Source organism: Bufo gargarizans, chromosome 4 (assembly GCF_014858855.1).
Source record: "Bufo gargarizans isolate SCDJY-AF-19 chromosome 4, ASM1485885v1, whole genome shotgun sequence".
NCBI classification, from domain to species: domain Eukaryota; kingdom Metazoa; phylum Chordata; class Amphibia; order Anura; family Bufonidae; genus Bufo; species Bufo gargarizans.
In genome coordinates, this window is record NC_058083.1 from 149,951,822 (window position 1) to 149,976,903 (window position 25,082).

Below are 25,082 nucleotides of genomic sequence, written 5' to 3' on the forward strand. Positions count from 1 at the left end.
TACCTTTTTTGGGAAGTAAGGTGGGCAAAATTTCAATTTTCTCATAGTTTTTATTTTTTTATTTTTATGGCGTTCACTGTGCGGGGAAAGTAACATGGCCGTTTTATAGATCAGGTCGTTACGGACGCGGCGATACCTAATATGTGTAGTTTATTTTATTTTTTTAATTTTTATTCAGTGATAAATGTTTTTTTTTTTTATCTTAACTTTTTTCACTTATTCTTTTTATTTTTTGACCCAGACCCACTTGGTTCTTGAAGATCCAGTGGGTCTGATGTCTGTAAAATACAGTACTGTACTCTATATAGGGTACTGCACTGTATTTTACTTACACTGAACAGATCTATGCTTTCAGCACAGATCTGTTCAGCACCATGGACAGCAGGACGCCTGAGCAGGCGTCCTGTTGCCATGGGAACCTTCCCCGTCTGCTCAGTTATGGTCAGAACTTCGCAGACGGGGAAGGGTGAGGACGGGGCTTCGGGGGGCTCTCTGGGGGCTCTCTCCCTCTCCATCGGGGGGCTGCAAAGGCACAGCAGCCCCCCGATGGGAGAGGGAGGGAGCTCCCTCTTACTGTTAACCTTTTCCATACAGCGGTCCGTACGGACCGCTGTATGGAAAGGGTTAAACGGCTGACATCGCATCAACGATGTCAGCCGTTTATACCAGGGTGCCAGCAATGTGCTGGCACCCTGGTATACCCACTGTACACCAACGATTACGCAATAGGAGGCGGGCGGGGGATCGCGATCCCGCCTGCCGCACCGCCCGCCTCCCGCAACGCCCCCCACCGCCTGCGACACCCCCCCTGCACCACCCGCCGCCATCAACTCATGCAGGGGTGCAGGGGGGGGTGGTCTAAACTTCATACTAAATTAAGGAGAGGATGAATGTGGCCATTTATAGTGAGATTTTGAGCAACAACCTCCTTCCTTCAGTCAGAGCATTGAAGATGGGTCGTGGCTGGGTCTTCCAACATGACAACGACCCGAAGCACACAGCCAGGATAGCCATGGAGTGGCTCCGTAAGAAGCATATTAAGGTTCTGGAGTGGCCTAGCCAGTCTCCAGACCTAAATCCAATAGAACATCTTTGGAGGGAGCTGAAACTCTGTGTTGCTCAGCGACAGCCCCGAAACCTGACAGATCTAGAGGAGATCTGTGTGGAGGAATGGGCCAAAATCCCTGTTGCAGTGTGTGCAAACCTGGTCAAGAACTACAGGAAACGTTTGACCTCTGTAATTGCAAACAAAGGCTTCTGTACCAAATATTAACACTGATTTTCTCAGGCGTTCAAATACTTATGTTCAGCAGTGCAAGACAAATACATTCTTTAAAAATCATACAATGTGATTTCCTTGATTTTGAGAGAAAAAAAAAATAATAAAGTAAGTCGCCCTGCATAAGCAGGGAGGTCTGCCTCCTACGACACTAAACTAAAAACTGACATGCTCGCTCCAGGCTGGATGGGGTATAGCCTGCAGGGGAGGAGCTAAGTCTTTTCAGCCTAGTGTCACCTCCTAGTGGCAGCAGCGAACTATACCCACGGTCCTGTGTCTCCCAATGATACGAGCGAGAAATATTATTTCTAAAATAGGTGTTCTTCTACAAATATTTTGTAGTATCTATTGGTGAGGCTGTCTGGTCCTGGAGATTTGTCCAATTTTAAATGTTTTAAAGCATGTAGGATTTCTGTTTTGTTAAATGATCTGTTGATAGAATGGAGTTGATTAGAGTTTATTTTTGGTAAATTGATAGATTTGAGAAAATTGGTAATATAGGAAATTGTTCGTTGAGTAATATTTCAAAGTTGTATAGAGAGGAGTAATATTCTTTAAATTTTTCGACTATCTGTTGTGGATTAATAATTTTTTTTAATTGTTTTTCGTTAGTAGGTAAGCTATCCTTTGTTTGCCTCTTTGGTTTTAGCTCGTCTTGCAAGGAATTTTCCAGGTTTATTATTATTGGCATAAAAATTCATTTTATATTTTTGTAATATTTTTCTATATTGATTGGTAAGAGTCTGTTGTAGTTCTAGCCTGAGTTTTTTTTTATGTTTTTGGAATCAATTTGGTTTAGTTTTTGTTTATTTTTATTTTCAAGATTTGTTAATTCTTGAGCGATACATGCAATTTCTTGGTTTTTAAATTGGTTTATATGTGCTGCTGTTTGTATAAATATCCCGCGCTTTACTGCTCCCCAACAGAATCTGCAGAAGACTTACCCTCGGATTTCTGCTACAGAATTGCAGTCTGGTAAGCTGCGGAGCTGCATACGACTTGGCCCCATTTAAATGGACCACGTGGAATGTGCAGCATGAACTGACGTGTGTGTTCTATTTCTTTATGCAGTACAGATTTTAAATCAGCATTGTATGGACTACGGCAGGTGTTCCCACTGCAATCCACAGGACATTGAGTACTCTGGCGAATCCACATCAGAATTCATGTGAAAAAAAACATACCAAGTGCTCATACGATTGGGGAATATTCACAAGTTTCAGATTCTGTGCTGAAATCTGCGTCAAATCTCTGCATGTGACTGTGGCTCCTCCAACCCTATTCACATGTCACAGAGAATTATTTTTCCCAAGTCCACGGCACAAATCCAGTATCAGACAGATTTCTGCTGTGTGAACAGGTCAGAATTTGGATCCATTGTGTTAACATACCCTTAGAGGGCAAGCATTATGATGCCTGTGATCCTCCAAAGCCGTTATGTGAGCTGTGTGCAGCCCAGACTGACAAAGTGGGCAAAAGAGACAAAAGATGAAGTTGTGCCTGTTGGTAAATGCTGCATAATGCTGGAGGTTCTTTCTAACAAACACACTCACCCGGAATGCATTCAGGATAGTCAAATGGTCACTTTTAGTATTCTGTGACATCTCCCTTCTTTTCGCATCTGCCAATTTATCCTTTCCCTTTTAGAAAAAGGAAAAACACATATAATACATATACAAGAATCAAGCTCAAAGTTTGAATATCAGTTACAAAATGTGATGTGTGTTCAAGAATTCAAGAACTAGTAATGGCACATAGGCAACGTAAGAGTGGACTGGGAAAAGAAAACTCTTCAGGCTTTGTGGAAAGATGGGCGACATCTATGGCAACAGCCAATGGTGGATCTCACTCAGCTTCACCCACAGAGAGGACTGAAAGGAAATGGAGAATCAATCTTTGCTTCTAGGAAATGCGCTGCAATCACGTACAAGTGATTACAAAACTATAAAAGGGTAATTTGATTTTATTAAAAGGGGGTTTCCAAGATATTTTTATTAATGACCTATCCACCGATCTGATACTGATGACCTATCCTGAGGATAGTAGAATCAAGTGTGCAGGAATAGCACTCAATGGTCCGGACTTCTTACAGGAAGATGCAGCAGCCCCGCACCAGCCGCGGATCCAATCAGCCAGAAAATACGTCAAAAAATAAATAAATAAATCAGCGATGGCAGCATCTCCCATCATTTCATCTTTATTGAAATATAGATTAGGGTCGGTGTATGGTCCACATCAGTGTTTTGCATAGTAATTGTTTTTAGGATATTCCATAGGGGGTTGAGGTCCTACCTACGTGATTAACTACAAATGGTCAGATTTGGGTATATCATGTGTCACCATTTAACATCTCCATACACATGTATGCTATACTGGTTTACATGGTTGCCTGGTGCAATACAATATGTTCTGTATGGTGCACAGTCTAACTTCTGATAGGACAATATGCCAGTGGACTTGAACTTTATGTACGATCCAGTCAATATTCACTATGTTATGATATAGATGTAGATTATACACGCGACAATAATGTTCTTCAGATGTGGCCTGGAATCATGGTTTGATCCATACGCGGTTCTGATATACTGACTCTTTGGGATCTGCTGCTCGCTGACGTCAGCTATGGCGGGATCTCGCTTCTGACGTTCGTGTGGGACGTGGAGCAGGGCCGGTCGATGCAGGGACATGCGCAGTACGGAATAGAGGACGCGGACCACAATGAAAAACGTGTTGCCGACAATGCGAGGGAAAACTACAGGTAATGACTAATTAAAGTATGTTAAGAGAGCAGTGTGGAAGTCTGCAAAGATAGGTAGTGAGATATGTGGGTTGGTTTATGGTGAGCCTTGATTGGTACTGACAATAGTTGGGTGGACCTGGGTTTGAGTATTTATATGCATTTGGGTCATACCGTTTTTATGCTTGACAAAGGCTGTTGCACAGCCGAAACGTTGCTAATTTTGTGTATGCTGTGAAGTGATCAAATGATGGGAGATGCTGCCACCGCTGTTTGATTTTTACCTATCCTGAGGATAGGTCATCAATAAAAATATCTCGGAAGAACCATTTAAATATTGATAACCTAGTCTCAAAATAGGTCATCAATATCTAATAGGAAAGGGTCCAACTGCCGGCAAGCATTGCGGCTTCTTCCTAGAGTACTATAGTACAGCAGTCCATAAGCGAATGGCAGTGTCTGGTACTGCAGCGTAATCACTTCCCATGAACAGTAGAAAAAATGAAGAAGGTCACGGCACTCCAAAGGCTATTCAGTGTTTTTAATACACCACAAAATCAGCAGCAACGTTTCGACAACAGTCTTTTTCAAGCTACAAACATGTTCACAAATGACAATATATAAGGGTACTAATTCATACCAATTATCCAGTGGATGTGCTTCAACACAAAACCCACCCCTTCTCAGGTATATACAATCATGTAATTAGTTAATCCTATCAACCATCGTGCATATTAATATAAGGCTTACCAGGCGTTCACATGTGGGACTGTTACTACATATTGCGTCCATGGTGAGCGGCGTCTTCCGCATACAGCTGCGGCTGCGCGAACATTCAAACGGGATTCCCATGTATCACATCGTCATCTAGGTAGTCACATGACCATTGACGCTGTTCTCGGTCATCTGACTAGTGACGTATCCAGACGTTTGATCGTTGTCAAGGTGACCAAAGGTCCTACAAGGGAAAACTATCCTACCGTATAGACTCTTTCTTTTGATATTACTTCTGATACATATTGTGAATTGTAAAGACGCCGATCACCATGGGCACAACACCAGAGAGATAACATCATTTAACAACAATAAAGAATTAACAGTAACAGCGACAAGAGAACCGATCTCAGCAGGCCATCTACAAGACCTCAGTCATAGCTATATTGCGGTTCAATGCCCCAACTGTAATTATGTGAAGCGGAGATGCATGATCCCATACACAAATACAATCAAATCAAAAAAGATCAAAAAGGATCCCACTGAAAAAAACTCGGGGCTGTACAGACAGTGCGGTCCTCCTAATGTTCATTTAAGTGGAAAATTATTATTCAAAAGTGGCAGGTGTAACATAAAGGCTGAAATCCCGTGCTATGCACGGTATAGAGTATTCAGACCCACCTAGAGGCTTATAACCAAGGGTGTTGCGGTACAATATACTCAGAATCATACTGTCCACTGTTATTGGACAAGGAGTACTGGGGCCACAACCATCGTCCCCCTCTGTCAAAAGAGAGACCAGGTGGACTATGAACTTAGAGCTCATTGCCTGCAATCCCTCATCCACTTTTTTATCATCTGAGATAAAAAAGTGGATGAGGGATTGCAGGCAATGAGCTCTAAGTTCATAGCCAGACGATATCCCAAAAAGTTTGTTCAGAGACATCTTGACAAAGTCAGACAACACACAAGGACCCATTTGTTGACCACGACTAAAATCAAAACTGAGAATAAGAGATTACCCTTTGTGTCCACACATTCGGTTTTGAGCAAACAAATAACGGATTCGCTCAGACGAAATTGGCCAATCCTGACACGCTCTTTCCCAGACATTGTCGAGTTTCAGACACCACCGCTTATGTCCTACAGAAGGTCTAAAAATCTTGGAGATCAGTTGGTACATTCCTTTCTGCAGAGGCCTGACAAGTCACGCATCTCCAGAAAGGGGTGTTACCCCTGCCTCAACTGTTGCAATTGCAACAATGTACAGAAGGGACAAACCTTTTTCCATCCACATAGTGGGAAGAGGTATGATATAAAGGGTTTCTACAGGTGTTCTTCTGAATTTGTGATTTATACATTACAGTGCCCGTGTTGGTCTCATTTATGTGGGTGAGACCACACAGGCCTGCAAATTGAGAATTAACCAACATAGGTACTCTATTCGGAAATGGTTTACGAAGATGGAGAACACGTCTGGAAATTTGGAGAGTGAACTCCCGGTCCCGGAACATTTTTATAGATTTAAACACACCGTTGCACAGTTGAGGTTCAGGGTCATTGATGGCGTTCCCGCACCTCGGAGAGGTGGTGATCGGGAACGACTATTAAAACGTCTGGAACTCAGATGGATCTTTGAGTTGGACACCATTGAGCCTAAGGGACTCAACCGGGAGTTCAAGGTGGGTTCCCTTTTCTGAGTCGTCATACAGGATGTGAAAAGTAAGGTTTTTTATATGTAATAAGTAACAGTACCCGATATATAATCGAGATTATAAATTTTATTCTTCTTGTTGTATTTTTGTGTTTTTCACTAATAGATAAGGCATCCATGCGGGATGTGGGCGAGAGATGGGAACAGTGACTTGGGAGCCGTCCAGCAGGTTATTATGTTATTGCACGGTTGTGCATTAGGTTCCACTGACTGGTTATGTGTGGCGGATGAGCATCACTTATTTGATGGACAACTTGAATAGATCCTATACTATCTATCTCGGGAGCTGATCTGTGCAGGTAGATTATTTTAGATGGTCGGTGACATAGGTTGTTTCTTACTGGAATTGAAATAATTTTTCAGATCTATATAGGAGACCATGGGGGTAAGCGTGGTAGGGGTCCACCTGACGGTGGGGCCCAGACCAGGCGGGGGTACACATCGGTGGTCTCTCTTTTGACAGAGGGGGACGATGGTTGTGGCCCCAGTACTCCTTGTCCAATAACAGTGGACAGTATGATTCTGAGTATATTGTACCGCAACACCCTTGGTTATAAGCCTCTGGGTGGGTCTGAATACTCTATACCGTGCATAGCACGGGATTTCAGCCTTTATGTTACACCTGCCACTTTTGAATATTATTTTTCCACTTAAATGAACATTAGGAGGACCGCACTGTCTGTACAGCCCCGAGTTTTTTCAGTGGGATCCTTTTATATATTTTTTCATTTGATTGTATTTGTGTATGGGATCATGCATCTCCGCTTCACATAATTACAGTTGGGGCATTGAACCGCAATATAGCTATGACTGAGGTCTTGTAGATGGCCTGCTGAGATCGGTTCTCTTGTCGCTGTTACTGTTAATTCTTTATTGTTGTTAAATGATTTTATCTCTCTGGTGTTGTGCCCATGGTGATCGGCGTCTTTACAATTCACAATATGTATCAGAAGTAATATCAAAAGAAAGAGTCTATACGGTAGGATAGTTTTCCCTTGTAGGACCTTTGGTCACCTTGACAACGATCAAACGTCTGGATACGTCACTAGTCAGATGACCGAGAACAGCGTCAATGGTCATGTGACTACCTAGATGACGATGTGATACATAGGAATCCCGTTTGAATGTTCGCGCAGCCGCAGCTGTATGCGGAAGACGCCGCTCACCATGGACGCAATATGTAGTAACAGTCCCACATGTGAACGCCTGGTAAGCCTTATATTAATATGCACGATGGTTGATAGGATTAACTAATTACATGATTGTATATACCTGAGAAGGGGTGGGTTTTGTGTTGAAGCACATCCACTGGATAATTTGTATGAATTAGTACCCTTATATATTGTCATTTGTGAACATGTTTGTAGCTTGAAAAAGACTGTTGTCGAAACGTTGCTGCTGATTTTGTGGTGTATTAAAAACACTGAATAGCCTTTGGAGTGCCGTGACCTTCTTCATTTTTTCTGGTATTTGTGGGGTCTGTGAGGCCGGGACCTGACGTCACGAGCACCGCCGCAAAGCCCCTTGAATGCATTCAAGTAAGTGGTGCTGTCCTACCATCTCTTTTTGTTTGTTCCCATGAACAGTGCCATGCCGCAGCAGAAGACACAAAGCATGGAGCAGAGTGCTGCTGAACATTACATTCTGCTAATCCGTCGGGGCGCATGTTATACAGCCTGTTAAGATAACTATGAGAACTTACCAGAGGAATAACAAATGGGTCTTTAAAGCTGAGACTTGCTGCAATTGTTAAGACTGGATCCACACAGCAGAACAAAGCACCAAAGAGAATCATCTTGCCAATATGTGGCTCAACAGGCAAGCGTGCCAAATGGAAGCCAAGTGGTGTAAGTTCCTCACGCCTATCTAGGGCATTCTGGCAGGGAACATTATATGCAGGATTAAATGAGAATTCAGAAAGGTCACAGAAGTAAAACTATAAGTTATATGAAAGTAGGGTATACACCTGCAGGAACAAAAGAACAGTGAAATACACCTCCCAAACTCTCCCTTTTTTGGGGGAGACTCCGTAGTCCTCGATTCACATTGGCTCATCAGCCTAACCTTCCAAAATCATCAAGCTCAGTAAACTTTACATTAAAGTATAAGGCCAAATTAATTCTAGCTGTTCAGGTTGCTACTCGCCATCTAAAATAATGGCTCTCAGACAGAAACGGCTAAAACGGATGCAACAAGTGCATTATTGAGCATAATAAATTCTTAAAATACAAGATCCTTATTTTTTTTTATTTTTTTTTTCTGTTCTTCTGAAGGGTCAGAAGAACAGAAAACTAAATGGTGATGTGAACCCAGCCTTACTGCTATCTTTATAATCATATATTGTGCCTGTGAATAAACTAGTAACAAGTTTTAGGTTTTCTAATCATAAAAAACTATTCACAATATAGTAAGGCCTTTTAATATATTATTATGTATTTATTATAGTATATCCTTTTATTATCAGTTAAATGAGAGAGCAAATAAACTGAAAAAACATATATGTCTTTTCTGGGACTTGAACTTCGAAATCATAACATCCAAAGCTGAGCACTTACAACGAAGCTATAGGATTACCACATAGAGAAGAAGGTTTTTTCTATACTTAGAAAGCTAACACATAATCATTGGTGTCTTTATAATCATATGTTGTGCCAGCGAATAATGCAGTAAAATGGATATTAGCTTTCTAATCATAGAAATGTGGTAATGCTACAATAAGTAATGTATATTGTATGTAAATGCTAGGACATAACTCTGCCCTCACCATGCTGATGTCTAGCCCTGGCAATCAAGGGGAGACGAGTATACGGAGCACAGGGGCTGCTAGAAAGCAGTGTTCCAAGAATTCTGCCCCGATCCCTGGTGCTCGAACTTGACCATTTGCAGATTAATAAAAATGCTGATATTTCTGCAATTGATTAGCATACAAAAGAAACATATTGTTTTAATCAGCATAATATCTCTAAGAAAATGGCAGTCATCAAAATTTAAGTATTTGCCTAGTGGTGCAATACAGACACATTGTGATGAAACTGTACTGGAGTGAAGTACACTTTTGGCCAAGGCAATTACCATTTTCCTGCCAAACCAGTTTTTTCAGTTTATACACAAAATATAACAGCTGTTCTTTACTGGGCCATTGACACCTCAGCCTGATGTCTTCCCAGGTACTGGCCAAGGCGATACATGGATAAGGTTTAAAACATGGGTTAATATCAGGAGTATATGTGTATCATTAGTGCTGCAGAGTCTGATCCCGGGTGTGTAGATACACAATCATGGAATATGGCAGACATGGGGAGATACATGACTAACATCAGCCACCCCCCAGCCATTAAACTCTCTACTTCCTTAGACCACTAGTGTTAGTTGACAAAACCTATAGTGCTATAGTCAGGTGCGTTTTTCAGTCCCAAAATGACTGTATATAAAATGATTTATGATTGCTTCACTCAGTCTCAGTACGTACCAGCTCGATAAGATGCGTTATTGCTAGTAGTATTGCTTCACTTGATGGTGGATCCATTACTTTTTGAAGGAAAGAGTCAATACCTCCTAGTTTCAGGATCTAAAAAACATAGGTCATTAAATAAAAGGTAGATGCCAGATACGGAACAGAAAGAGCAGTAAGTCATTGTTACATATACTGTGCGTTTGTGAGGGGCGGCTTGTTCCCTATCCAGAAGGTTTCACCTCTTTAACCACTTCAGCCCCCCCCTAGCTTAAACCCCCTTAATGACCAGACCACTTTTTACGCTTCTGCACTACACTACTTTCACGGTTTATTACTTGGTCATACAACTTACCACCCAAATGAATTTTACCTCCTTTACTTCTCACTAATAGAGCCTTCATTTGGTGGTATTTCATTGCTGCTGACATTTTAACTTTTTTGTTATTAATCGAAATTTACCGATTTTTTTTGCAAAAAGTTACATTTTTCACTTTCAGTTGTAACATTTTTCAAATAAAACTACATTTTCTATATACATTTTTCTCTAAATGTATTGTTCTACATGTCTTTGATAAAAAAAAAAAATGCAATAAGTGTATATTTATTGGTTTGGGTAAAAGTTATAGCATTTACAAACTATGGTACAAAAATGTGAATTTCCGCATTTTGAAGCAGCTGTAACTTTGAGCACCTGTCATGTTTCCCGAGGTTCTACAATGCCCAGACAGTAGAAACACCCCACAAATGACCCCATTTCGGAAAGTAGACACCCTAAGGTATTCGCTGATGGGCATAGTGAGTTCATAGACGTTTTTATTTTTGTCACAAGTTAGCGGAAAATGATGATTTTTTATTTTTTTCTTACAAAGTCTCATATTCCACTAACTTGTGACAAAAAATACAAACTTGCATGAACTCACTATGCCCATCACGAAATACCTTGGGGTGTCTTCTTTCCAAAATGGGGTCACATGTGGGGTATTTATACTGCCCTGGCATTTTAGGGACCCTAAAGCGTGAGAAGTAGTTTGGAATCCAAATGCGTAAAAAAAATGCCCTGTGAAATCATAAAGGTACTCATTGGAATTTGGGCCCCTTAGGGCACCTAGGCTGCAAAAAAGTGTCACACATGTGGTATCGCCGTACTCAGATGAAGTAGGGCAATGTGTTTTGGGGTGTATTTTTACATATACCCATGCTGGGTGAGATAAATCTCTCTGTAAAAGTCAACTTTTCCCATTTTTTTATACAAAGTTGTCATTTTAGAGAGATATTTATCTCACCCAGCACGGGTATATGTAAAAATACACCCCAAAACACATTGCCCAACTTCTTCCGAGTACGGCGATACCACATGTGTGACACTTTTTTGCAGCCTAGGTGCACAAAGGGGCCCAAATTCCTTTTAGGAGGGCATTTTTAGACATTTGGATTCCAGACTTCTTCTCACGCTTTAGGGCCCCTAAAATGCCAGGGCAGTATAAATACACCACATGTGACCCCATTTTGGAAAGAAGACACCCCAAGGAATTCCGTGAGGGGCATTGCAGTTTTTTTTTTTTAGTTAGCGGAAATTAATTTTTGGGGTTTTTCTCACAAAGTCTCCCTTTCCGCTAACTTGTAACAAAAAGTTCAATCTTTCATGGACTCAATATGCCCCTCAGGGGAATACCTTGGGGTGTCTTCTTTCCGAAATGGGGTCATTTGTGGGGTGTTTGTACTGCCCTGGCATTTTAGGGGCCCTAAAGCGTGAGAAGAAGTCTGCAATATAAATGTCTAAAACATTTTACGCATTTGGATTCCGTGAGGTGTATGGTGAGTTCATGTAAGATTTTAATTTTTTTGTCACAAGTTTGTGGAATATGATATTTTGGAAGAAAATAAAATAAAAATAAAAAAAATTTAAAATCAATTACCGCTAACTTGTGCCAAAAAGAAAAAAAAAAATCTTCTATGAACTCGCCATGCCCCTCAAAAGTGAACTTTTTATGGCGCTGCAGCGATTTTACGGTGTTTTTGCAGTGATCAGAAAAAAAACATTTGTCAATGCGGTGGGGCGGACTGAACGCAAGTGTGCGCACAAGATCAAGGCTGTAAAGGCATTTTCTATATAGTTCTGGCAATGTGCGGATCCGAAAAATGCGGAAAGCACATTGCCGGTGTCCGTGTTTTGCGGATCCGTGGATCCACTAAACACATACCGACTTCTGAATGGAGCCTTACAGGGGGGTGATCAATGACAGGGGGGTGATCAGGGAGTCTATATGGGGTGATCAGGGGTTAATAAGTGACAGGGGGGAATGTAGTGTAGTGGTGTTTGGTGCTACTTACAGAGCTGCCTGTGTCCTCTGGTGGTCGATCCAAGCAAAAGGGACCACCAGAGGATCAGGTAGCAGGTATATTAGACGCTGTTATCAAAACAGCGTCTAATATACCTTTTTGGGGTAAAAAAAATTAATAAAAATAAATAAATAAAAAAAATCGCATCTACAGCCTGCCAACGAATGATCGCCGCTGGCCGGCTGTAGATACACTCGTTTACCTCCGGTTCCTGTGTGCGCGCATTCACAGGAAATCTCGCGGCTCGCGAGAGGACGCGCCGGCGCGTCCAGGAGGTCCTGTGGCGGTTAATCTCGAAACATCCAATATTTAAGAAACAAGCAAGTAAATCAGGTCCCACTGTCACCAAACCAAGTTTCCTATGGGATGTCAGAAAAATGTGATTTTTTGTACTCACCGTAAAATCCTTTTCTCGTAGTAGGCATTGGGGGACACAGCACCATGGGTATATGTCCAACTACCACTAGGAGGCGACACTAGACATAAGTGTTGGCTCCTCCCCGTTGGACTATACCCTCTCCATAGACAGATCAGTTTGTACCAATAGCAGTAGGAGAGAGAAGAAAGGCAAGGAACCAACAACTCCCGTACCGGGAAAGATCAAGAGACCAGCCCGGAGAAGCATAAGTAAAAAACATAGGGTGGGATCTGTGTCCCCCAATGCCTACTACGAGAAAAGGATTTTACGGTGACTACAAAAAATCAAATTTTCTCGTGCATGGCATTGGGGGACACAGCACAATGGGACGTCCCAAAGCAGTCCCTGAGGGTGGGAAAAGAACAGCCATGCCATCGGTTGGGCATACAGGTGCGGGAGAACCGCGAGACCCAACAGGAGAAAAGCACGGAATAGGCAAGAAGCCTCATAACAAGGGAGAAACCCCAATGAAGCCACAGTGAAGACTGCCAGCACCCCAAGACAAATGCCTGGGAGAAAGTCCCAAATTCAAGAAGAAGGCAAAGGGGAACATCCAGCTTAGCCGAAAGCTGGAGAGAAATTAGGACAGCACCGCGTATTGGAGCTACCTAACATTCTAATTGTCTTAGGTGAAAGCACAAACACCCTAAGGTCAAACAAGTGAGGGAAGCCATGAGGGCTCACATGTGAAGGGAGCAGGTCTCCCCTCACCGCAAAGCAGGTGAAGAATTTAAGCGCCCTATTGAAAGGAGAAAATCCCAAAGGCTAAAAGATAAGACCTGCATCCCAAAGCCAGGATACGAGGAACGAGCCTCTGAAAACCAAATATCCATGAGAAGCACAAGACCGGAGAAACTCTGGCCAAACGAAGTATCAGGGAAAAAAGGGGACCAGATGCAGGCCCAGGAAATATCAGCAGGGACACACTGGAGTGAGGGAAGCCATAGCAAGGCTCACATATGAAGGGAGCAGGTATCCCCTCACCGCAAAGCAGGTGATAAAGTTAAGCACCCTATTAAAAAGGTGAAAACCCCAAAGGCTCTAAGGGAAACCGCCAACCCTTGGAAAGGGAGGGGGATGTAAGTAAAGGCCAGGAAAAAAGATAAGATAAGACCTGCATCCCAAAACCAGGAGACGAGGAACGAGCCTCTGAAAACAAAATATAGCTGAGAAGTGCAAGACCGGAGAAACTCCGGCTAAATGAAGTATCAGGGAAATGCAGACCCAGGACATCTCAGCAGGGACACACTGGACTGAGAGACATGGGAGGAGAAGGGGAGTACTGCCAACAGTCTAAGGAGGAAGGTTCTACAAACAGGAGGTCGTCCCTCCCGAAGGAGACTATAAGGTGGAAATGCAGACCGTAGCACTAAACCACTCAACACCACGTACTTGACGTGGGAGGATGGGAAGATAGACACGAATCCCAAGAGGTCCACAAGGCTATTGGAACCCACAAGGGGAACAATCAACTCAGGCCCCTCCCAAACAACTATTATCATACAGATTCTGTGTGGTCAAAAGAACGGGGACAAGGAATCCAGAAAGGAGTACCCGGTATGGGCTCACTAGGAACCAGGAACTGAACCACAGGACAACAAAAACCAGAATATCCAAGAAAAAATGAAAAGACCACCATAGGGGAAGGAATTGGCCATGGACAACTAGCCATTCTAAGAATAGTGACTAGCAATCTGCATACATTGTGCCGGGGGGAGGGGGGAGTACAGCAGCTTAGGTTGTACCACTAAAACGACAGACACCCATATGTATAAGGAATGGCGAAGTCGCTATGAAAGAAACGGGGTATGACTTCACGAAATGAAGAAACCAGCTGCGACCGACATACAGAAGACTCCCAGGGGGAGAAAGTACCTGACAGGCGCAGACAATAGCAAAGTCCAACGGGACTGCCCTCTGTCAGATAGCACAACTGAGCAGAGAATATAATGGAACACCCGGACCCAAAAGGAACTATGGAACCCTGTCCGATGCCAGAGCAATCAGTGGTTCTGTCCCTGACAAGGAGAAGATCCAGTGGAGATCACTGTACTCAACCAGGAATGGTGCTCCCTGTAATAGAAAACAACGCGGGTACTCTTTTATAACATGGGGAACGCGGAGTGCAGCAGACAGTAGTATTTTATAGGAATGGCAATAGCAACCCTAGCACAAAAGCAAACAACCACCTGGCCATGGTGTAGGGAGCGTGATTGTATGTGGACCACCCACCAGATCAGATCAGCCATATACTGGGTACACCAGAAGTAGCACTAGATCGACAAGGTGGAGGTGGGGGTTGGGCTGGCCCACCCCTGCCAGATATGGTTACCATGTACATGCTGAACCAGGATGGCCTGTTGTGGACAGTGCCTTGAGAAAGTACAAGGAGACCATAGAGCACGACGGAGTGGCAGATGTATGGAAGAACCAAAAAGGGAAGTAACCAACATCCGCAGCACAGATTAGAGCCCGGGGAAGGAAGCACCCAGTAATACAGAAACTGTATGGACAACAGATTGCACTATAGGGCCCAGCACGTGGGTACTAAAAATACACGCCTAAAACCGAGGTAAAGTGGCTGCATGTTGCACACTAAGGAGAGTGGAAACAAAGCCACAGCATCCGGGAATGCGACCGCATTTGGAGGGTACAGGTCCTCAACCTGTTAAAGCAGAAATACGGCTGTGTAGTGTAGCGATACGACCAGACAGGTGCAATGGGTACAGCATCTGGAGATGGAAGCAATGCTACTTATATTCCGCTCGGGAGGGGGAAAATAGGGCCGAACGGTACCACAAAGAACGACAGGTGCACACCATAATTAAGTAAGTGCAATAGCAACTGAAGGAGGCCCACTATTTCCCCTGAGGGAAACAGGGCCGCATAGTACACCATACAGCCAGACAGGTGTAACGGCTGCAGCATCAGAGGCAGTGCAGGAATCTACCTAAGAAGGGAGTAAGATGGCTGTTTGGTGCACACTACGATGAGGTAGGTGCAGTGGCCACGGCAATACAAGGTGGCCTCAATATCTCGCCCGGTAAGGGAGAAATAGTGCCGCAAGGTACACCATAAGGCCAGATAGAAGATAGTGAAGGTACTCTACCTATGAAGGGAGCAAGGTGGCAGCTTGGTGCCCACTAGAACCAAACAGAGGCAATTGCTACAGCAATTGAGTGGCCTCTATATCTAGCCCGGAAGGGAGAAAAATTGATTTTTTGTACTCACCGTAAAATCCTTTTCTCGTAGTAGGCATTGGGGGACACCGCACCATGGGTATATGCCCGGCTGACACTAGAAACAAAAAAGTGTTGGCTCCACCCCTCTGCCAGAGCCAAAAGAACTCATTCGGTACAAAAGCAGTAGGAACGCCACACCTGAACTAAAAAGGAAACTGAACGCCAACATGTCTCGAACTGGGGAGCCCGACAACCACAACAAAACGCCGGGACCACAAACAATAAGCTCAGAAAGGGTGGGATCTGTGTCCCCCAATGCCTACTACGAGAAAAGGATTTTACGGTGAGTACAAAAAAATCCATTTTTCTCGTGCATGGCATTGGGGGACACAGCACCATGGGAAGTCGCAAAGCAGTCCCTGAGGGAGGGAAGAAGAACGCCATGTTGCCAACCTAAAGCACAGCTGCCTGTAGAACCTTACGCCCCAGGCTGGCGTCAGCAGAGGCCAGGGAATGAATATGGTAAAACTTAGAAAAAGTTTGAACTGACGACCAGGTGCTGGCCCGGCAAACCTGGGCAGCAGAAGCCTGATGACGCACCGCCCAGGAAGCCCCAACTGCCCTAGTCGAATGAGCGGTCAACCTGGAAGGGGGAGCACGGCCCTTAGCGACATAGGCCGCCTTGACAGCCGATCGAACCCATCAAGAGATGGTGGCCTTAGAGGCAGGCAAACCCTTACGAGGGCCCGCCGGGACCACGAAAAGAGAGTCCGAACGACGGAAAGGTTCCGTGAGGCGAAGGTACCAGCGGAGAGCCCGAACAACATCAAGGCAATGGAGGGATTTCTCCCTAGGGTGAGAAGGATTAGGGCAGAAGGAAGGAAGGACAATCTCCTCATTGATGTGAAACGAGGAAACCACCTTAGGAAGAAAAGAAGGAACGGGACGCAACACTACCTTGTCCTGATGGAACACCAGGAAAGGCGACCGGCAAGAAAGTGCCGCCAGTTCGGAGACCCGGCGGATGGAGGTGACCGCCACAAGGAAGGCCACCTTAAACAAGACAAACGACAGAGAGATCTCTGCCAAAGGCTCAAAAGGAGAAGACTGAAGGGCTCGGCGAGCGACACCCTGTAGGAAGGTCCCAACCTGAGCCCGCGAGGCCACAGGACGCTGGAAGAGGACCGAGAGGGCTGAAATCTGCCCCCTGAGGGAAGCCAGGCGAAGACCCTTCTCAAAACCAGCCTGAAGGAAGGCCAGAATTTTAGGGACAGAGAAAACAAAATTAGCAGGATGACCTGCGAAAAAAGAATAGCAGGTCATATCTGCCTCCTACGGACAATAGAACTAGACTGAGTTATTTTGGCTCTGGCAGAGGGGTATAGCCCACCTGGGTGGAGCCAACACTTTTTTTGTTACTAGTGTCAGCCTCCTAGTGGCAGCTGGGCATATACCCATGGTGCTGTGTCCCCCAATGCCATGCACGAGAAATAGTGCCGCACGGAACACAATAGAGCCTGCCAGGGATATTGGATACAGTATCAGGAGATGGTGTAGGAACTCTAAAAAACGCATGGTCTGAACTGTGATCTGTACCCACTTCACATTTGGGAATCGCTGCGACACACCATTGCCATACATATTGGAAATATATTTTCTTTATTGTTACATATACCTTGACTTGAAGGCAGAGTTCTTCCAGCGGTGTCCTTACAATTTCTGGCAGCTGGTAATCGTCCAGCAGACTTTCCCTCAGCCTGTTATATAGATGATAGCAGTATCCTGGTTTTACTCTGCAAGAAAACAAGGTAAAATGTACTAAAAAAAGGCTTCACAAATACAGTATTTAATTAAGGTCATCAAATACACTAATGGGGTCATTTATCAAACCGGTGTAAAGTAGAACTGGCTTAGTCACCCGTACCAACCAATCAGATTCCGCCTTTCATTTTAGACAGCTCCTTTGGAAAATGAAAGGTGGCATCGGATTGGTTGATATAGGCAACAAAGCCAGTTCTACTTTACACCAGTTTGATAAATGACCCCATAAGTCACTCAAAAGAATCTGATCCGTTTCCTATTGAATTCTCCTGGAAACAGTCTTTTCTTTCATACTTCTAACTAGGGGGCAGATGAGGTAAAGTGTGTATTACACACTGTGCAGGTTTTAAAAGCATATTCCCATCCCAGACTTTTATGGCATATCCACACAATATGCCATACAAGTCCATCAGATGTGGGTCTCAGCTCTGAGAGGGGGGGCCCCGTTAGCTGAACATGCGCGGCTCTCTCCATTCGGTCACATGGGGGTTCTGAGGACAGCCGAGCAACTGCGCTTGGCTATCCTTGGAACTCTTACAGAAGTGAATAGAGATGCACATGTGTGGCCATCCCTCTGTACACTGCACGTTCTCAGTCTTTGGCACCACACTAGGATATGAAAGAAGTGATGGTCACTTTTGCCTATGAGAGCAGAAAATGACAATGCACAGTGCACAAAAGCCTTACCTGCCAGCACGTCCTTTCCTCTGCTTGGCATTGGCATGACTGACCCACTCTGCGGTCATGGTGCGGATATTATTTTGCGTGTCATAGTTGGTCTCCTTTAATTTGCCTCCATCTATGACATGTACCACATCATCTATGGTAATACTGAAATGGGACATAATATTATCACAAAGCTAAGATCACTGCAAAGAAAGGCTATTCCTTCCTTGTGTGTTCTGACCAATCAGATGTTTCCCCCTGCTGCGCCCCCTTCCTCTTCATGCAGGCTCCCACACAAATCTTAAGCAGAGACTGTAAGATGAGCCCCCCTTAAATACACACACACAGTCTAGGCTGGCCATACACATAAGTCAGCTAACCAAACCCAGCATGCTTTGCTCTGTAATGTTTCCAAGGGCTTGCTCCATCAGCCACACTGTCTCCTTTGCAGTGGTCACACCCCCTATACCTCTGGTGAAACATTGCGGAACAAAGCATTCTGGGAATGTTAGTAAACCTGGCAGAAAGCTGATGAAAACAGGAAGTTCTGCAAGTAAACATCCTGTCAGGATGCTGAGAACAGGGGAAGGAAAATGCTGACAAGAACAACAAGTATATGGGGCAAAAATATGCAACGTTTAGGGTACTGTAGGCAGATAAAGGCACCAGGTTGGCTGAAAGTTGATTCTGTTGATGCCCAGGACTCATACACATGCACACTTGGGCGAACATGTAAGTGTTTTTGAAGCAGAACAATAAGCCTCTCCTATTGCAGCAGTATCTCTGCGGCATGAACAGGGATTGGGGAGGATGATATCCACATCCTTAGGCTACATGCACACGACCGTATGTGTTTTGCGGTCCGCAAATTGCGGATCCGCCAAAAAAAAAAAAAAAAAAACGATGCCATACGGAACGTCATTGTAATAATGCCTATCCCTGTCCGCAAACTAGAAAAAAATAGGACATGCACTATTTTTATTTGCGGAGCAACGGAACGGACATACTGATGCGGACAGCACACGGTGTGCTGTTTTGGCGGACCCATTGAAATGAATGGGTCCGCATCCTATCCGCAAAAAAAAATAAACGGATCGGACACGGAAACAAAATACGGTCGTGTGCATGAGGCCTTATTCCTTCTTCCCCGCCTCAACATGGGCGAACAGGGTGCAAAAAGTGTTACCTGTCACAGGTGCTCCAGGTCCAGCACTGAGCTCCTTTCTCCAGTTCCTGCTAGATTATGCGATATGCTGACTACATGCATGCCACTGCTACCAGCCAGTCCATGGCTTCAGCAGAGGTAGCAGTCACATGCCATGCTAAACACATCACTGCTGGGAGCTCAGCACTGGAGCCAGGGCAACTGTGACTGCCCAGCCACCTCAACAGGAGGTTTCCGATCTGGAAGAACCCCTTTAATAAAATGAATGAAAGTTTAAATGTATTCATATCTACTACCGATTTTTTTAAAATATATACTGTATATATTAAAAGATATGCTTCAAGGAGTGGTAGAAATTAAAGAATCATATTCTGCCTGTAAGATTACATAAAAGAAAATAGAAGTCAATAAAGAATTTAAAGAGTAACTAAACTTTTATACTAAGTGGAGCGGAGCGGGCTCCTGCCTGTGCCTGCTCCGCTATGCTAAGAGAACTGTCATGCAGTTCTCTTAGCTTAGCGGAGTAGGCAGAAGCCCGCTCCGCGCTCTGCTAATCCTGGCATAGTACATGGGTACAGGGTACCCATGCGCTATGCCAGCAGTTAGTAATTGTCCGGGGGAGCCTGGGCAGGTGCAGCAATGAGCGCTCCTGCCCGTACTCCGTGCGCTGCTGGAGCTCCATTCATAAAATGAGTAGTCCGTACACCGCTGACAGCTCAGCGGTGTAGGGAGAAGTGAGTTTTAGTGCACCAGTGAATGGTGCGCTTTAGGGGTGAAAAAGTCTGGTAAAAATAGAAAACTAATAAAGAGTTTAGCTACTCTTTAAAGAGGACCTTTCACTGATTATTACAATGTGAACTAAAAATACAGACATGTAGAGCGGCGCCCGGGGATCTCACTGCACTTACTATTATACCTGGGCACCGCTCCGTTCTCCTGCTATGCCCTCCGGTATCTCCGGTCACTAAGTTATAGTAGGCGGAGATTTCAGTCACTAAGTTATGGTAGGCGGAGTCTGCCCTTGTTCTGCTCTAGCGCTGGCCAATCGCAGCGCAGAGCTCACAGCCTGGGAGGTTATTTTCTCCCAGGCTGTGAGCTCTGCAATGCGATTGGCCAGCACTACAGCAGAACAAGGGCAGACTCCGCCTACCATAACTTAGTGACCGAAGATACCGGAGGTCATAGCGGGAGAACGGAGCGGCGCCCAGGGATAATAGTAAGTGCAGTGAGATCCTCGGGCGCCGCTCTACATGTCTGTATACTTAGTTCACATTGTAATAATCGGTGAAAGGTCCTCTTTAAGTAGTGCCCCTATATCCAATCTGAGCACCCAATGAATATTGCTTCAGGTTGTGAATTGATGGCCGGGTACTGGATTCAACCTAGTCCACCCACCAAACAAGAATTAATTAACAGAATGAGTGTTAGGCCTCTTGCACAAGACCGTATGTATTTTGCGGTCCACAAAAACCGGATCCGCAGAAAATACGGATGACGTCCGTGTGCATTCCATATTTTGCTGAATGGAACAGCTAGCTAGCTATTGTAATGCGGACAATAATAGGACATGTTCTATTTTTTTGCGGAACGGAAATACTGAAACGGATTGCACACGGAGTACCTTCCGTTTTTTTTGTGGACCCATTGAAATGAATGATTCCGTATAAGGTCAGTAAAAAAAATAAAAAACTGAACAAAAACAGAATGAAAATACGTTCGTGTTCAAGAGGCCTTATACTGAGATTGGAGAGGGGGTGTCTAATGTACACCATGTGTATGTTGTATATCTTGAAAGCTATCGATGCTTTATTGTTTGAGTCAATTTTGTCTAAAACAATTGAAAAAAAAAAAAAAACTAACCTAGGAAGGTGTGAGAAATGTCTATATCAGATCTGTTTAATTTCACGCTTACCTTGTCTCTGCAATGTTGGTTGCGATGATAATTTTACGAACTCCAGGAGGGGGAGTCTTGAAAACCTGATAACATTTATTTATTTATTTTTTAGTTGAGCTTTTTGCATACTACAATATATTTTTTTCACAACAAATTCACTGCATACTGATTTATTAGGGGACCTGCCACCTCTACTGATGTGTCAGTTTTAGTAAATACTTGCATTCCCCATGAAACAACAATTCTGGAATAGAATTCCTCTATTATTCTTCCGAGAAATTTATACGATTTATTTATAATTGCCGGAGGTCCAGGAGTAAAGAGCCCTAGTGATCAGACAATTATCCCCTGTCCTGTGAACTAAGGATATGTCTCTGTCATGGGACAGCCCCCTTTAAGGGTTAAACAAATCCAAACTGCTTCTGAGGTTGCAATTGCCTTTGCATTTGTTTCTTGCACATCTTTAAAAGGGGTTTTCCCATCACAGACAATGCTAAGATATACCCCCATTGTCAGATAGGTGCTTGTCCCACCTCTGGGACCTGCACCTACGCCAAGAACAAAGTGAGGGAAGCGGTGGCAGGAGGACCAGCCACTGCCAAGCACTCTCCCTGTACAAGTGAATAGGACTGCACCGTGCTTGCGCGGCCACCGCTACCATTCTTTCTATGGGGCCGACGGAAATAGCCAAAATAAATGGAAGGCGGCTGCGCATGCGCAGCGGCACCCTCCACCACCTTTCCCTGCTACCAAAGGTGGGACCTGCACCTATCAGACAATAGGGGCATATCCTAGCGATATGCCCCCATTGTCTATGATGGAAATACCCCTTTAACCTGCTCACCATTTGAACACTATGACTAATCTATGGTCCATCTAACACTATGCAGAAAAGTGAGCACATTGCACATCATATATTAGACTGCATGGATGATTTGTTAAAACAATGCAATATTATATCTACGGACAGGTTACACTAACTAAAAGTGGTCATTTGATAGGCTCTCGGTCCCATGACCTACCTGTGTTTGATTTACAGTTGGCATCAATGAATGCAAAGGGATAATAAGAAACCAGTCTGTAAAAAAATAAAAAATAAAATAAAAAATCTGTATTATATACACACACAGTATATATATATATATATATTTATTTTTTTCAGCTCAAGCATACTAAATATAAGTTTACCTGACTTAAACAAGACCTGTGACATCAGTAAGTCATTCAGTGTGCTAATATTAGCCCAGCCTGGAAGGAAAACTAAGATTGCTCCATCCTAGAACAAAATAATAAAATATAAAGATAATTGCTCTGCAGCATCCCATGAATGAAGATATATACTTGGTAGATTACAATTTTCAACTTCGATGAATGACTTTACTGAAACCTACTATAACAAGAAATGTATCTATAATTATCCCCTTCAGAAACCCATCCATTTTTCACTTTTTTGACCCTGGCTATTTTTGCAGATCTGACACGTCACTTTACGTGGTAACTTTGGAACACTTATTTATCCAAGCCATTCTGAGACTGTTTTCTTGTGACACATTGTACTTCATGCTAGTGGTAAATTTGAGTCGATATATGTTAGCTTTATTAAAAAAAAAAAAAAAAAAAAATTAAAAATTTTTACGGAAAATTTTGAATACATTTTCAATTTCTTTTCCGTTAACAAATATAGTCATTAACGTTCACCATATGTCTATATTATGTTGTCATCATTTTGCAAATATCATTTAGGACGTTAGAAGCAACGAATTTTAGAAGCAATTTTTCAAATTTCCATGAACATTTCCAAAACCCACTTTTATAAAGGACCAATTTAGTTATAAAGTCACTTCTAGGAGCTTATATAAATTACCCAGTTTGAGAAACACCCCTCAAATCATTCAAAGCTAAGTTTTACAAACTTTGCTAACAGTTTAAATGTTCCAAAAGAATTAAAGCAAAATAGAGGTTAAATTTAAAAAAAATTCACTTTTTTGTGCAGATTTTCAATTTTAACCCATTTTAGGCTACCTGCACACGAACGTGGTTTGGTTCCACATCCGAGCCGCATTTTTTGCCGTCCCTCTATTACTACCTGCGCTCTGTTTCCAGCGTTTCCATCTAGGAGTCCCCACACAGCAACGGTCTCTAGTCCATGGACCGTTATCTATTACGGAGTGGCAGACAGCGAGTTAAGAGCAGTGCAAAGCAGACCGCAATCACTACGCTGAGCAAGATGGCGGACTCCCGCCCTGAGTCTCCGAATAACAACAAGGAAGTTGACACAGCGGCTGGTGTAGGCGGTAAGACGAATGAGGACCTGCTAAAAATTGATTACAAAATTCTAGCCATTGAAGTGGCCAAGTACCTAGCTCCAAACATTAAGGAGACGCTCGCTAAGACTTTCTCACAGTCCCTGCATGAGCTACATGATACTGTAGCGAGACATGAGGAGAGCATAGAGGAGCTGGACAACCCATTTAATTGTCTCTAACAATATGAAGAATTAATAAATCAATAAAGAATGTCGGATACAGAATTTTAAGAACACAGTGTGATTATTCAGTTTAAGTGCTTGGAACTGAAAAAAAACTCACCTCTCCCGTCACACAAATATGCCTGATGAGCTCTACAATCAGGTCAAGGTTAATTTTCTCATCATCTGAATATTCTATAGCATGTACGGTACTTTCAGAATATCTACCGGAAATAAAGAATAAAAATAAATGTCAACTATAATTAATTCATATTTATTTGAACACAAAAGGACATTAACTCCTGAACGAGGATAAATATTACAGGGTTATAATTTAATGGTTCTTTGAGCATTGAACGTGCCCAGGATAACTCAGCAAACAGACAATAACTTTCACAGGCTGTACAATAAGCCATGAAGTCGTTTGTTTCTTTGGTTCAAGGTTTGGACAAAAATATTCCATTGGTCTTCTCTAGCTCTGGAGAACTCAATGCATCTATTGAGTTCAATGGGACCCGATGCTGGATGTCTCAATCAGTAAAAGATGCCCTGGGTCGGGAGGGTTCCCTATGAACAACTAGTTGCTGGAGAGGCAAGGAAAAAAATGGGGAGAGAAGGGGGTTGTAAAACGTGCTTCAAACCCTTAAAGGGAACCTGTCACCGGGATTTTGTGTATAGAGCTGAGCACATGGGTTGCTAGATGGCCGCTAGCACATCCGCAATACCCAGTCACCATAGCTCTGTGTGCTTTTATTGTGTAAAAAAAACGATTTGATACATATGCAAATTAAGCTGAGATGAGTCAGGGACAGGACTCAGCTCAGGTTAATTTGCATATGTATCAAATCAGTTTTTATACACAATAAAAGCACACAGAGCTATGGGGACTGGGTATTGCGGATGTGCTAGCGGCCATCTAGCAACTCCTCAACATGTCCTCAGCTCTATACAAAAAAAATCCTAGTGAAAGGTTCCCTTTAATGCCTGTTGGACATTAAAGAAGTTTTCCGCTTTTCAATTGGATTTACCTGTGATTCAATTGGGCACTGGGGAACCTCTTTGCACTCAGCTGTGAGGATCTAAAAAAGGACCCAAGGGCTGTCTGTACACTAAGCCTTCTGTTAACTGGAAATAAATTGCAGTTGTACAATCCACACGAGTTGCCTGCAGACTTGTCACTGATCAGACAACTGCACATGAAGCAGACATGACTAAAGCAGTTTTATCAAAA

General features: G+C 43.4%; 1 protein-coding gene across 2 annotated transcripts in view; it reads right to left on the reverse strand.

Moving 5' to 3' along the window:
• DHX36 (DEAH-box helicase 36) overlaps window positions 1–25,082 on the reverse strand; it is a 92,639-nt gene that overhangs the window by 46,695 nt on the left and 20,862 nt on the right. For both annotated transcript variants that reach the window (XM_044291038.1, XM_044291037.1), the window contains 9 exons: window positions 23,973–24,075; window positions 22,573–22,660; window positions 22,407–22,462; window positions 21,403–21,467; window positions 18,347–18,490; window positions 17,514–17,631; window positions 9,914–10,012; window positions 8,147–8,320; window positions 2,833–2,919 (listed from right to left, as the gene is read on the reverse strand). In XM_044291038.1, coding sequence (XP_044146973.1) covers window positions 2,833–2,919; window positions 8,147–8,320; window positions 9,914–10,012; window positions 17,514–17,631; window positions 18,347–18,490; window positions 21,403–21,467; window positions 22,407–22,462; window positions 22,573–22,660; window positions 23,973–24,075 — 934 coding nt within the window. The remainder of the gene's footprint in view (window positions 1–2,832; window positions 2,920–8,146; window positions 8,321–9,913; window positions 10,013–17,513; window positions 17,632–18,346; window positions 18,491–21,402; window positions 21,468–22,406; window positions 22,463–22,572; window positions 22,661–23,972; window positions 24,076–25,082) is intronic.